The 14682-nt window shown below is 42.5% G+C and overlaps 1 protein-coding gene across 2 annotated transcripts in view; it reads right to left on the bottom strand.

The window, feature by feature from the left end:
• USP4 (ubiquitin specific peptidase 4) overlaps window positions 1–14682 on the bottom strand; it is a 33997-nt gene that overhangs the window by 5131 nt on the left and 14184 nt on the right. For both annotated transcript variants that reach the window (XM_030956607.1, XM_030956608.1), the window contains 8 exons: window positions 14350–14508; window positions 13313–13537; window positions 11703–11786; window positions 11240–11334; window positions 2211–2402; window positions 1592–1680; window positions 481–696; window positions 335–405 (listed from right to left, as the gene is read on the bottom strand). In XM_030956607.1, the coding sequence (XP_030812467.1) occupies window positions 335–405; window positions 481–696; window positions 1592–1680; window positions 2211–2402; window positions 11240–11334; window positions 11703–11786; window positions 13313–13537; window positions 14350–14508 (1131 nt within the window). The remainder of the gene's footprint in view (window positions 1–334; window positions 406–480; window positions 697–1591; window positions 1681–2210; window positions 2403–11239; window positions 11335–11702; window positions 11787–13312; window positions 13538–14349; window positions 14509–14682) is intronic.

Here is a 14682-nt window from a genome sequence, read left to right as displayed (position 1 = left end):
TACTTTATTCAATTCCATGTACTCTATAATCCCTGACATCAAGAAATTACATGCTCACTTTCCCCACACTGCCTATTTCTGCACCTCCTTCCCCACCCAGACAATCATCTCCAGCTTCCAGCCACTCTTTCTTATGCTAAATAGTCCTTAAGAGAAAATATATGTCCTCACTTGGGTTTAGAGCTTTTATCAAGACAGTAAAAACAGTCTTATTCTGCTACAAAAAACCAGTTTATTCTGTTAAAAAGATGACCCACCAGAACACTGTCTACTGTCACCCTTTAAATACCATGCAAATTTACACAGATGACTTATGAAAAGAGCATACTACAACCTGTGCCTCCTGTTCATCATACAGCAGCCTCCGTGTCTCAGAATCCCAGTCAACAGCAACTGCAGAAAAAGCTACAAAAAAAAGGAAATATTTATTGCACAGGTGTAAAAGAAGAAAGGGAAAAAAAAAAGCAAAGAAATAATTACCATTCAGTTTTAAGATTTTTCCTTCAACAATGGAGTTTATCTCCGAGGTCCCAGAGGAATTTACAAGGCTTAAAGTGAAATGCTGTTTCTTGCAAGGCTGAAGGTCTCTTGCTGACTCCACTTGCATACAACCCTCTGAGTGGCAGGGGTCAGCTTCTGTCAGCTTTTCCTTGCCTTCCTCTCCACCATCCTGATGCTCCATCTCTTCAATGTCACCTGGACAAACATTTAAACAAGGACAATGTAACAGGGCTTCAATGGAAGTTTAGCCTGACACCTCCCATGGACAGCCTTTTGCATCAGCCTGTACAACACACACCACTTGTGTGGGAAGCAATGAAAAGGCACACAGAAAAAGAAACCTCTGCTTGCTAACCACTCCCTCTGAAGCTGTATTTTCTCCTTTAGCAGGTGCCAGTTTAGGAGAGTGCTCAGTTTGCAGGCTAACAATGACTCCTTCTGGCAGCACACCCTAAGAAGCATCCCCAACAGAGAATCAGCAAGGTTGCTGCTGAGTGTCTTCAAAGAAAGGAGTATGTAAGTCACCAGGAAAGTTATTTCCATTCTTTGGGCAAAATGGGCAGTTTTTTCCCCCATTTAGCTTAATTGCAGCTGTTACCCTCAGGGCTACACTAGAGAATCACTTCAAACAGAAAAGGGAAACACTCATGTGCCATCAGCATTAAAAGCTTCCTAAAGAGCATGTGGCCTAGGAATGAGACTGTTGATTCTATGTCCTCCAGACAAATTTCTCCACAGTCTTTGCGACCTAACAGGCCAGTTTTCATCACCAAAAGGCATGTCAGGAAGGGTTGCCTCTGGAGAGAGGCACCTGGACACCTCAATTAAGCAAGAACTTCCCTAACACTGGTCAGGATGAATGCACATCCATATCCTTGTTCTTCAGCTGCTGCACATCTGATCTCCCTAGGAAGGAAATGGTCTACAAGATTCTCCCTGTACCAAGCAGATGTCAAGCACAACAGTGTGGTTTAATCATGGTGGAGAAACTACCTGCTAGAGCTTAAGCCAAATACATACAGCACAAAACAAATGCTGTTAGAAAGCTAAAGTGCTGAAAAGCTTCCAGCAGATTTTGAAAGGGCTTTACCTTCAACCACACCATTGGAGCCATTGCAGGTTCCTCTGTCTGGGCAGGGTGGGGAGTATTCTTCTGCCAGAGGGAGTTTCACACAGCGGCTGAAGAGAAGGGATACATTTCTTACACAACCATAGTGGAGCTGTGCACCAGAACTCCTCCATCATCAGCTCCTGCTGCCCAAATCCCCCCAGCAAACCAGAAACCAACCTGTACAGCACCATTTACATTTACATGGCAGCACCAAGAACCCTCAAAATGAATCAAACAACAATTCCCTAAATCTTTTCTCTCACTGCTTGTTCCATGTTTCACTGGCTGCATATTGAAAAGGCAGAAGTAAGTTATGGTGGCCCATCTGTGAGCCCTGAAAACATGCCCTCAGTTCTGCTCCTGATTCCTTTTGCAAAGCTGAGCCAGCAATATCTGTTACAAAGCTGAAAAAACCAGGACCTTGAAATGTCCCTGGGGCCTCCAGACACTAATGCAATGCAAATCCTGGTTTGTACAACCCACAAAAATCAAGGAAAATTCTCCCTGCTAACAAGGATTCAGTAATCCTATTACAGTGTAATTGAATAAGCAATCTCTAGAGCTTGGCACAGGATTCAAAGGTACAGCCATGACTTACCTGATCTGCTCCAAAACCACACTGTACAGGTGATCCACAGTGAGCTTGTGCTTGGGCACAGATATTAACAGCGGCTGCCCAAAGAGCACAGTCCCTGAAGTGTTGCTGGATTGCCTCACTGTCTTCTCCCGAAAGTAAATGGAGAGAGTAACATACTCTGAGCCATCCTCGCTCGGCTTGCAAACTTCATACCTGTTTGAAAGATAGGTATTTCCAGGGGTTATTTCCACTGCCAAGAAGCACAGCAGGTAGGACCAATATGAACTCAGTTCAAGTCTCTCCAACAGTACAAGAGGGTTGTGCTGTCCTCATGCTACAGAGCAGTTCCCTGAGCACACCCCACGGCTCACACTGGCACAGGACACACACCTGCAAATGACTCAGCTGCCACCTTCCCTCTGTCTTTATTCCTAATTCAAACCCCTGTTACCAATCACCTCCCAAGACACTACCTTGACAACTCCGCCAGTGAAAAATACTAAATGTACTTTGAAATTCTTCTGACAGTGTTTGTTCCCCCTGGAGAAAGAAATCTTGTTGATACCTTGGGTCTTGCATTCTGCCAGCCTCTCAATCAGTTTTATGGCCTGAGCTCACATCACTGAGCAGCTAATGTTTCATAAAACCAAGAGTCTGGAAACATCTGCTTCACAGAAAAATCCAAGGACAGTAAACAAACAAGAAAAATTCTGGAAGACAACAAACAGCCTGGGAGAACAGTGAGGAGACTGTGACGCAGTTTGTGCCCTGGGTTAAACAGCAAATGAGGTATTTGCAGCTGTCAGAGGAGAGGCAAAAGTAACCACATGCTCCAACACTATCACACTGTTTCCTTCAGGCCCATTCATTACAAAAGATTCATTTTCAGGAATGCCAAGTCACACTGCTCTTTAATTTAGTGAGTCACCTGTCCCAGATTTATCTTAAAACTGAAAGAGAAAGAAAGATTTCATGAAAAGATGTCACTACACATAATGACCTAGACTACAATCATGTATTTGAATGCCTCAAACTCCTAACAATTCTCTTCCATTAGAAAAGCCACTCCCCTTCTCTCAAGAGCTGAGAAACATTTTTTATTTCTGTGTTCAGAGCAGGGAGGAGAACAAATTTCAGAGCTGTAATTCTGCTTCATTCTACTTGCAACAAAAAAGGATCCCAGCTTGGGACTTGGACTGAGTTCTTTAGAGTACATGAAGAAAAACATCCTGCCAGGGAGTCCCAGCCCACCAAGAACACAAGAGCTCAGAGTCAGCATAAGAGTCCAATGCCAGCAGCTGTTGAGGTTTTCTAGTCTGTCAATGCTACTCAGCTGGACACCAGCACTGCATACAGCCCACACCTCCTAAAGCTTGCTGAGAAACAGCACTAGGAAAAGGTGAATTATTTCACTTAGTACTGTTTAAACCACAAAAGGCCCTAATCAGTCCCAGAATATAAACTGTGATTAACACCAGGTCCTAGGAGACCCTTAGCCTGGACTCCTGTAACACAGGTCAGTGCATGACAGTCCTGTGACTCCTCTCACACCACCTACACTGCTCTGCAAGCAGCAATTAATAAAGCCCCATTTACACTCCACCCTCAAGCACCTGAATGAAGCCCTGCCCATGAGAAGGAGCAGATGGGACAGAAATAAAAGATTATTCCCACAGGTAGGGGTCATCCACCACAAACACCCAGCATGCAGCACCCCATATCACTCTGCAGAGAGCATCTCACACACTTCTCACCACAACACAACAGACTGATTACCCAAGTGTCCCTCTACCCACTCCACCTCAGGACACCTTTTATATACTAGTACTAAAAGCAGACATATCAGAATCAAGATCTGTCATTTTTATGATCTTCTGAGCAACAGCTATCCCTTGAAAAAAGAACTAAATGCAAAGTCCTTTATGTACAGTGTAACAGGCTGTAGAGCTGATACTGGGAATTGCTGGGCAACACCCCATAATTCTGTATGTTACAACCTAATTGAAATAATAGAACATGAAGGTGATGCTACTCCAGATGACACAACATGGTTTTAGAAGTCAGAAACATTAGCTCAGCTGCTACCACACTGCTAGATACTGGCTAATTGCCTTTATAATTCATGACAATTCAGAAGTGTCTGAAAACTGCTAAGTAATAGGGTAGGACTTGACCAGTCTTTATCAGCATCATGGAGGTTCAGGTGAGCGGTTTCAATTCAGAAAGGAGGCAGTGAGCAAAGAGGTAACTTTTGTTCCATTGCACAATGAAAGCAAAGGAATTGAAAGCTATGAAGGACCAGAGCTACCGGAAAGGACACTGAACACAAGAAATACTCTGAGCTAAACACCAGGCTAATATATAGGTTGTATATGTTACTGAAACATTCCCTCACAGGCGCTGGGATCTGTGAGATTAACTCCAGCTGCAAAACACTATGTGGACCACAAGTCAGTCTGCAGCAACAACCAAGAAGTCTGTTTTGAAAAAGAATGAAGAAAGGCAGGAAGAAATGCTTTGCAGAAGCTGTCAAACAGATCTGTCTGAAGGGGGTTACTACTGCACAACAACCCAGAGATGCTGCTGAGAAACCACAACAGGGTCAAAAGCAGATAGTAAGAATAAACATAATTGGAAAAAAACCTGGGAGAAAGTACTGCACATATTCTGATCTCTTCTCGAAGTGGAGATACTCCTAATCTGTTTACTTTCTTTCGTAATACCAGAACACATACAAACAAGTAAACAAAGAGATCAGAGACTGAAAATGCAACTTTCTTAAGACAATGGACAGTTTGCACTGTAGAACCTGGTCAAAAGATTTTGCCAGTCTCTCAGAGGAACAAGATTAAAAATGATGAGGAATTCACACAGGAGGTTTATACAAGGCTTAAATAAATACAAGTTCTTTTAGAAAGGACGCAAACCCTCATTTCAAACAAGAAAACCCCAATATTAGTAAGTGTGAACAAACTTCACAGATCAGTCTGCTACAAGATCCTCCACATCTCAAATGTTTAGTATAAAACTACCGGACCTGCTGGTCCGCTGACCTCATTAACTCAGTTCAATAATTGCTGTAGGTTCAGTCACACTAACAAACCTGACATCTCTGCAGCCAGGGATGGTTGTTCAAGACCGTGAACTTATCTAAATGTAATACACAGCATGTTGTAAGAGAAGGCAGAAAACATGGCATGCATGGCAAACTGAATAGATCCTATTCAAATATGCACACTCTTATAGGTTAAAGGTGACCTGCAAATCAATTTGTGAAACTTTTATCAACATAAACAATACATGTTTTGTAATATGCCCCATTAGCCAGGCTAAGAGAACAGGGGTATCTAGTTTATCCATCAGAACATTTTTCTTCTTAGCTCCTCAGAACTAAGAAGAAACACTAAGAGCAATGGCCCTGAAATGGGCTGTGGAGTTTGTTTCCATGTGGGACTTACCTGAGCCCTTGTAGGCCGGCTCCAAGCTCCAGCAGGATCCCTGGTGATGGGACAGCACCAGCAGGTGCATGTGAGGGGTTACATTGGAGCGGGAGCCGGAGGTCCTAGGGGGGCTGGGCTTCCCAGGACCTGGGGAAAAGAAACAGCAAGTGTTTGGGTTGTGTGCTGAATGCTGTGCTCTGCTTAGCCTGGGCAATGAGAGCATTCAGCACAAACACTGAACTACTGGCATCAAATTGATTTGCAGACCACCTTTACAGGAGAGATTGCTAATCATTTGCCACAGACCTCCCTGTCCTTCCACAGAACAACATGCTTGGAGAGAAGCATTTCCAGCTGTGAGAAGTGGGAGACTCCCACCATTCTCTGGCTGCACTGCCCCTGCACGGTGGATCAGTGATCTTCTTTCAAGGCTTTTACTAACCCCCTCCACTTCTGCATCTCAGCTCTTCTCTGATAAATATTAACACGACTTGCTCCAGGACTATCTGACAATTCCAAACCTGTGAAGATGAGAAAGAGATGAATGCAAAGCCTCGTGAAAGAATAGGCTTGGAGAATTTCCAAAATGTCCAAATCCTCCTTCCCTCTCAGTGGAGAAGAAAATGTACAGTTTTGTCCTCTTGTGCCAGGGAAATTTTGGAATGCATTTCAAAGTTACTTAAAGTCACCTAAATATCAATCAGTGTGTATTTGCATTTCTTCTTTTTGAGGTTTTACTATCAGAGAGCTCAACAGGTAAGATAATAAACCAGAAGAACTGATGAACCAGAAACTGAACAGCTCAGAGGAAAATGTATCTTAGACATCCAGGGCACATCTTCATTTTCCATATTGCAATCCATTCAGCTTAAGTTCCAAATGGAGTCCAGTTCTTCCCTCCTTCCTCACTCCCCCAGATTCAGTATTCTCAACCACTTTAGTGGCACATGAAAATTCACAATACACATCTCAAGATGTCCAAGATGCCCTGCAAAAACTTAATGTGTCTTCCCTCATAACCCGAGGGTGAAAATCAGAAAAAAACCCCCACAGTTTTTCCTGCCACTGAAATATCCCATAAAAGGTGGCAGCTCAATATTCCATACATCCCATATACAGCACATTTCCCAAATTTCACCAACAGCACAGTCTGGACTACAATACCTATTCTGCAGACCATGTCTTCTGTCAGAAAAGCCAAGGCCCATTCCAGCTACTATTCCTGCTGCAATGTGTTGTGAGAGCTCCTGCTCCCTGACATTTCCAACCCAAGCATTTCAGGGAAATCCATGATCTGCTCAGTAACAAACCAACAGAAACCCAAATCAAAAGCTGAAACTTAACAGACATTGGTGTCAAAAGCAAGACACCACTACAAAAGTACTGACTTTAATTTTTTAAGCCACAGCCCTGCTGGAGCACAGATCTCCTGCAGTGTTAGGAGTTTCTGAATTTTGAATTGAGATGTGTGTTGCCAGTTGGCCAGTGCACAACACAGTAAGAGGTCTGGCAAACCACAGGGGTATTGCTGTCACAGGCAGGCCTGGCTACTGTTCTCAGCAAAGCAAGCCTGCAGAAACACTGGAAGAGACTGACATTCATAATTACATTTTTCAATCCTGAAACAACTTAATATGATGCTAAGAAATGTACAGAAGGCAAAAACTGCCAGTTTAAGTTACAAGCAGATCCTACAGCTTCAGAACCACTGACACAACTGATTTCTGTTACAGGAGACAGCCACAAAGGTGATCACAGGTGGGAGATCTGAGAAAGGTCGTGTTTAGAGGGGGACAATGACAGCAAGGAACACAGGAACAACTGGATGGCAGCTGCTCATGAACTCACAGCCCCAGGGCTCTGTGCTGCCCTATCATTACCCACTCATTCTTTGGATTCTCAGAGTCCAGCAAATAAGCACAGATGATTACTAAAACAACCTTGGTTTGCTTCTGCCAGTGGAAGGGAGGAGTGCTTCTCAGGTGAGGAAACTGTTACACCTTAAAAAAAGTTATTTAAATTGAAGGGTTAATTGAAGTATATTAAATTGAAGGGTTAAAATTCAGTTTATCACAGCTTCTCTCAGAATTCACTCAGTGTGCAAGGAATCACAGGAAGGAATCAGGAAGAACAAAAGAAAAGGCCTGTGAGCCTACCCCAATTCAAAGACCAGACAACAAAATACTTCAGAAAAAGACCTCAAAAATCAATAGAACCCACTGAGCCATGTGTAATTTGAAAATGTAAGTTTGGAAAACGCACACAAGTTTTGGGGAAATATACATGAGAAATATCTGTTTCTGAATATGCTGGACTGATTTAGCTCTGTTTTGGATAGTTTGTCCCTTTGTTTTCTAACCAGTGAAAGAAACTTAGCATCTAACTGCAACTACTTAAAACAAGGAGCGAGATATACCTATTACAGTTTTCCCATAGGGAAGTCTTGCTACTGGACATTACTGGGAAATAAGAGCACATGATGAGTACATAAAAGGGACAGGATCAATAAAACATGAGTTAGGAAAGAGTTCAAGCACATGAGACAGTGAGTATCATGAAGTGAGTACCATTTAAATACAAGAGATACTTTGATCCTAGAAAACTTCTTTTATTCTAATAAAAAAAAATTAACTGATGGTACTCAGTCATATCCCAGGTCGCATTATGTGTCAACTTGAAGCACACCTACACTGACATTTAGTGCCTAAGAACACACCCTGCAAAAGGTGCCAGGACTACCAGATAATCCCTCTCCAGTTTGTTTTTCACACCTGATAGCTGACATAGCTCTCACTTGGCTTTACTGCACTGAGCCCAACACCCTGAAATGATGCAGCTTCCCTATTTGATTTATAAATAAGTAATGCTATTAAAAAACCCATCTGTTCTGTAACTTCTATCTTCCTAGACTCAAAGCTGGCATGTTTTAGTCTTACCACACAAGGCCATAAAGTGATTCAAACAAATCTTAGGAAAAATTTTAGTTATCAAAACATGGTAGGCAAGAAGCTTCCAGAAGGATTCTTCCTTTCTTAAAAAGCAATTGCTATCTTTTCAGCCCAACACTCTAGAAAGTGTTCTTAAGAGTTTCTTCTGTGGTAATATCCAGTATAAATGTAGTGCAAACAAATGTTTGATGAGTTAGCATGGTTTATTGAGTCTTTCTTAAGTTATTTCTTTCAATTGTGATTTTTGGGTGAAAATACTGTGACTGTAAAACCCTACACTGCTGTACTTTCTAATAAAAGGCATCTGTTCCCCTTCATTAAGTGATACAAAGACAGTTTTCTCCCAGGAACAGCAGAGAGATGCATCACTCTGTGTAACCAGTTATACACCCCACAGCTCCATCACCAGTACAGGAGCATCTTTCCAAGCTGAACATTTCATGGACTATGCAGGCATACAGAGCATCCTTCAAGTCATAAGCAGCAAGTCTTTTCTGTCACTCCTCTAAAGAATTTTCCTCAATTTAAGAAGAAAAAAATTCTTTTTAGTGAGAAACTGCTCTTCATTGACTTTGGGGAAATAAAATGTTTCTCAACATTTCAAGTGGAAAAAAGTTTGTTCTTTAAAAGGTGGAAGGTTTTCAAAGACCTATTTTTTAAAAGTATTTTTTATTCCTCTTTTTATAAACAGTGAGACATTTGCCACTAATCTAAGAAGTTCAGCTGCTGAGATATCAGAAACTCCTGAAGTTATTGGCAGCAGCAGTCTGAACAAAGCACCACGTACCACATTCCCCAGCCACACAATACACAGCACCTGCAGGAGGCAGAAACCTGATCTGCCAAGTCACTGCCCGTAACTTCTGGCAGAAACACAACAGCTTGAGCAGCACTTGACAAGTTCCTCTTTAACTGTAAAACCATCTTTTCTGGAAGAAGCAGAAGGCAGAGAGGTATATCCACAACTAAAAGTACATTCCCTAATGGAAAACAGATTTTGAAGCTGCCAGGACAAAAAAATAATAGACGGAAACGAAGCGGAATTCAAGAACCTTCACACTGCTCTAAACCATTTATTGAATGATCTTAGAACATCCAACAGCAGACCTTTTATAACCCAGCAAGGCAGGTAGATTGCCCACACTAGAAGTAATTATGCATTTGTCTTTTAAAAACTTTCCTGTTTATGAACAAGTTTCTCTGCTCATTTTTTTCAACAAGACATCTTTCAATAAAAGAATGCTGGTTTTTAGCTGTAGTTAGAATATTACTTGACATATCTTTTTCCTGGCAGCATTACTCATTGAAAGAACTTCCTATGAACAGCTTTTTTCCTAATTCTTGTCCTGGTGCCTGGCTTCTTGCTCTTGCCTCTTAGTGCTGAAAAGATCTTGGAGGGTGTACATGGAAAAACAGGATTTGCAAAACTTCCTCCTGCTACCTCTCCTCTTCCTCAGAAGGCTATTTTTAACCCAGGTCAGTTCATTCACTGTGACTCACAGCAGCACCTCATTTACAGTTACCCTGCACATAAAAGAAAGTGGCAATTGCAAAGGAAAATACACTTGGAGCTGCAGTTCAGCCAATGCTTGCCCCACACCCCAGAGCAGACCTTATTCAGACATAGTTGTTTTCTGTGGAGGGATTTACAACATGTTATGCCTGTATGAAAGCAGGGGTTTTTTTGCAATTATCAGTGTACTATCATGCTTCTTGTTTTTAAAATGTTTTACTTGCTGCAGAGACAGACAGACTTACGAACAGATTTCACAGAAATCAAACATCCTTCCCAGAGATACCAACTGGTCACACAGCTGAAGACACAACTTTTACAAAACTCCTTCATTAAATCTCAGCAATAAGGTCACAGCAGACAGCATGACAGAAGAGCACCAGGATGTCACAGCATCCCAGCCCCTGAAAGGTTCACACAGCACCAGAGGATGCCAGTGCAGGTCTCCACACAGACCCAACAATTGCATGGCAGCAACATTCTTGCACTGGAATCTTCTCACATTTCAGCTGCAATAGAGGATCACAACTTCTGCTCTTCTCTCCTCACCAGATTTCAGAGGTGACTGGAAATATCTCACCCACCACACACACAAAGAACATCAAGCATGACCAAATCCTCAGCTTTGCCCCCACAACAACAGTTTAGATACAAACAGTGTTAAGCACCAGTCAAGAGCCCATAAAAACCCCCGGTCATGGTGCTCTAACAACTCTGATGGATTTTGGAAAGGCAGAGTACAACAACTTAGACTCTGCACTATCCTAGTAACAGTGCAAAGCTTTTGGCTGATTTGGAAAACATAAGAACAACAAGCTTGAGCAAAACTAAAAATGTCAGTAAAACTGTAATCCAGATGTAATTATGTCTTAAAGAGGCTTGTAGAAGTTCTAAACTGCATAACACAGACCAGACTAAAAGTTTATTATGACCCAAGGGCCATGTCCTCCTATGTTAGAAGAATACCAGCTGAACACTGCATATGTTCACCTGCTGGTAGGAGCAGTGCTGCATTACTGCCGAGTCATGCAAAAGGTCTACAAGAAGGCTTAGGTCTTGTGAAGGAACAGGAACTGGGTTTTAGAACCTAAAACCAAAGCAAATGTTTTGCAGTATTCTTCACATGTGGCATTTTCCCAGTTTACTCACACGAAGATGTCGTCTTTTGGCATGATATGATTTAAACCTTCATCCATTTGGAAGATTTTGTGGAATCTGTGATTATACACGTCTGTCACCACCATCTAGGACAGCAAGTGAGATTTGCAAAGTGATTATAGTAAAGGCTTACATAAATTTAGGCAAACTACCTTTAAATTCAAGCTACAGTTTATTCCAATTCCCTATCACAATTGTTGGCATACCAACAACAGCTGCACTTTACTTTTCTGTCCTTTCTCTTAAACCTCTCTACTGCAATGGAACTATCAGAATAAATATAGACTATTTCATGCATCTTTTTATCTTACAAGCAAAGAACAGCATTTTTATTTGTTACAGTTCTGTCACTAACCCATTAAGTTCAGTTTATCACCCATATAAAAGCTAGGCCACCAAAATGCTTCAAGAAGAACAAACATTTATCAAAATTACTGTCTGCATTTATCCTTACATTTTCTGCAGGAACACCAGAGAGTTTGGAAAGTGATTCACACAGATCCGAGATGGCCCCCATCATTGGCACCACAACCCGGTACTAGAAACAAAAATAATGTTAGACTTACACCAGGCAAAATAAACTTGTACAAGGCAGAGAGCGAGGAAATGGAAACAAAATCTCAAAACTCTTAAATCTTTAATTTACAGGAGTTCTGCTGAAGTTAAGGTCACAACCACACACTTGAAGGTCTTCTGGATCTCAGCTTTGCCTTACACAAAGCAGGGATTTGGAGGAAATGAAGCCATGAACAGCCTTCTGCTGTGATCAGGCTCAGCAGTAGTAAAACTCAGGAAAAAAAACATAATCACCAGACACAGCAGCTTGCTTAGAACATAAAATTGCTGTTTTTTTCTGTGATAAAAAACATCTTAGAGCCATTCTCTTCAATGCTGCTAAAGGTCAAGGCAAAAATCTTGACAGACATGGAAATACTGCCAATCAGCTCCTCCAAAACTGCATCAGGACATCCAGTCACTCTTGCTGGGTGCCCCAGCTTGTGCTTCTGTGACATGTGGCAAGCACAAGGCTACTTTAGGGATGTGTGTATCCATATGAAAATAAAGTGGGGAGCAAATTTAAAACAAGTCTATTGAGGAGGCTGAAAAAGCAAACATGTAATTTTTCTTTTTTTTTTCCCAAGAGGAGTTATTTTTCAATTCTGTTTGAAATTCAGCAGCCTTACCCATTTACAATCACAGAACCATAGAATATGCTGAGTTGGGAGGGACCCACAAGGATCACCAAAGCCAAACTCCTGGCCCTGCACAGGACACCCCAACAATCCCACCCTGTGCCTGAGAGCATTGTCCAAATATTCCTTGAACTCTGACAGGCTTGGTACTGGGACCACTGCCCTGGGGAGTGTGTTCCAGGGCTCAACCACCCTCTGGGTGAAAAACCTTTTCCTGGTATCCAACCTAAACCCTCCCTGACTCAACTTCAGGCCCTTCCTTGGGTCCTGTCACTGGTCTCAAAAGTGAACAGGGAGCCCTTTCACTTCCCTTTGTGAGGATGTTGAAGACCACAAGGTTTCTCCCTTCAGTCTCTTCTTCCCAGGCTGAACAAACCTGTGATATCATGAGGCTTCCACTCCAGACCCTTCATCATCCTCATGGCTCTCTCTGGACACTCTCAAATGATCCATGTATTTTTTGTATTGTGAGGACCTAAACTGCCCCCAGCATTTGAGGTGAGGCTGCCCCAGTGCAGAGCAGAGGACAGTCCCCCCCCTTGACAGGCTGCTGCTGCTGTGCACCCCAGGGCACAATGTAAGTTACATCTTTACAACATTTTGCAAGCAGATTGCTGCTTTCAGGGAGCAGCACATCACACAGGTCATCTCACCACAGAGAGCCACTTCCAGCTGACCATGACCTTAGTTTCACGGGCCAAGATTTTATGAAGTCAGTGATTTCACATCCCAGATTTTTCATCACAAAACCCATACTACCTCACTCAAAGATGGACATCAATATCCTTCAGATTACTTTAAGAGTCTCCATTTTAAAATCTAATAGAACTCAGATGACTTGTAAGAAATTTGTGTCTTCAGCATGCCTCACCTGGACAGGTCTGCGCTGTGGGTCTGCATACACCAGGGTAACTTCCATGAGCCGGTCCCTCCTCAAGGGCAGTGGGAGAGTTAAGTAACAGAAGGGATCAAAGGTCACAGAAACTTTAGAGCATTTGGGACAAACAAGGGTAGACTTGAAAAGACCATGAAAAATATCCACAATGATGGAATCATTCCTCAGCCTATGGTTCTCCCATGCCTCTTTTGCCACCTCCTATAAAAACAATTTAAAAAATATATATTAGAAGTTATTTCTTGCAAAGATTTCTACAGTGGGTTGAGCACCAGGACCAAAGAAAACTTGGAAAATTGATACCAATAGGTCAATTTCATAGGGAAGGAGCACTACCAGTATGTGTATGTCAAGCATAACACACTGGGATTTCTTCTCAGTGAAATTAAGGCCTAGCATCAAGTGAAATTTAATCTATCTGTTCCAGCTGAGTTTGATCAGGTATTCCTTGGTGCACACAATGCCAGAAGCATGAAGAGAGCTGAGGGGACAGTGACAGGGTCACACGGTTCTCTTCAGGACAACCAGGTTTGCCCCACTCTCCAGAAGGAACGGAGTGCTGCCTGTTGCTTTGGAAAGGCAACTGCAGTTACAGCTTTTAAGAAAAAACCAGAGTTTTTTTGTCTTGGAAAATGATGGCCATGTTTCACAAAGACAGTCTAAAAGGAGACAAATTACAATTCCTTGAAGACCTTCACAAGACAACTTATAAACTCCTTACCAAAGGGCATCTGGCATTTGTCTACTCAGGCTGCTCTTATCATGAGACTTTTAGTCTCAGGAAGAAAACTGAAAACAAGAAACTTATTAGGTCTCTATCAGGTAAACCTCATAAGATAATTCCTTTTCTCTATTTAGGTAGAGTGCCACAAGGCATGACAAGGCTGTCCTGTGCCAGGGACACTGCTCTGTGGGAAGGATGTTTGTGTGGCCTGTGAGCAGGAAGAAGAACCAGGGTGTGTCCCAGAACCCAACTAAATGCCCTGGGAATCCTTAAGCAAAGGGCACTGTACCGAATCAGGTCTGCCATTGGCATCCTTCAGCTCCAAGTAGGGCTTCTTCTTCACTCTGTTCAAATCCTCATGCAAGCCATCCAGCAGAAAAGCCAAGAGCTCCTGGGAATCCTGCTGCTGGTATCCTGAGAACTGAGGAGCAAATCGCCCAACCTGTGTCTGAAACACCAAGGCAAGAGTGAGGAGATACAAAACACAGGCTGTGGTTTTGGCAGAGCTCAGCTCACCACCACCTTCTGCTGGCAGCAGGCCATGGTGAACTGGATGCTAATGCAGGGAAAGATGCCAGAACCATTTCCCCAGCTACTTTCAGTATTTCAGCAGAAAGCAGCT

The sequence above is a fragment of the Camarhynchus parvulus genome, chromosome 12 (genome assembly GCF_901933205.1).
Source record: "Camarhynchus parvulus chromosome 12, STF_HiC, whole genome shotgun sequence".
Lineage (NCBI taxonomy): Eukaryota > Metazoa > Chordata > Aves > Passeriformes > Thraupidae > Camarhynchus > Camarhynchus parvulus.
The sequence above is the reverse complement of the archived record's forward strand: the minus strand, read 5'-3'. Positions and strand labels throughout refer to the sequence as shown.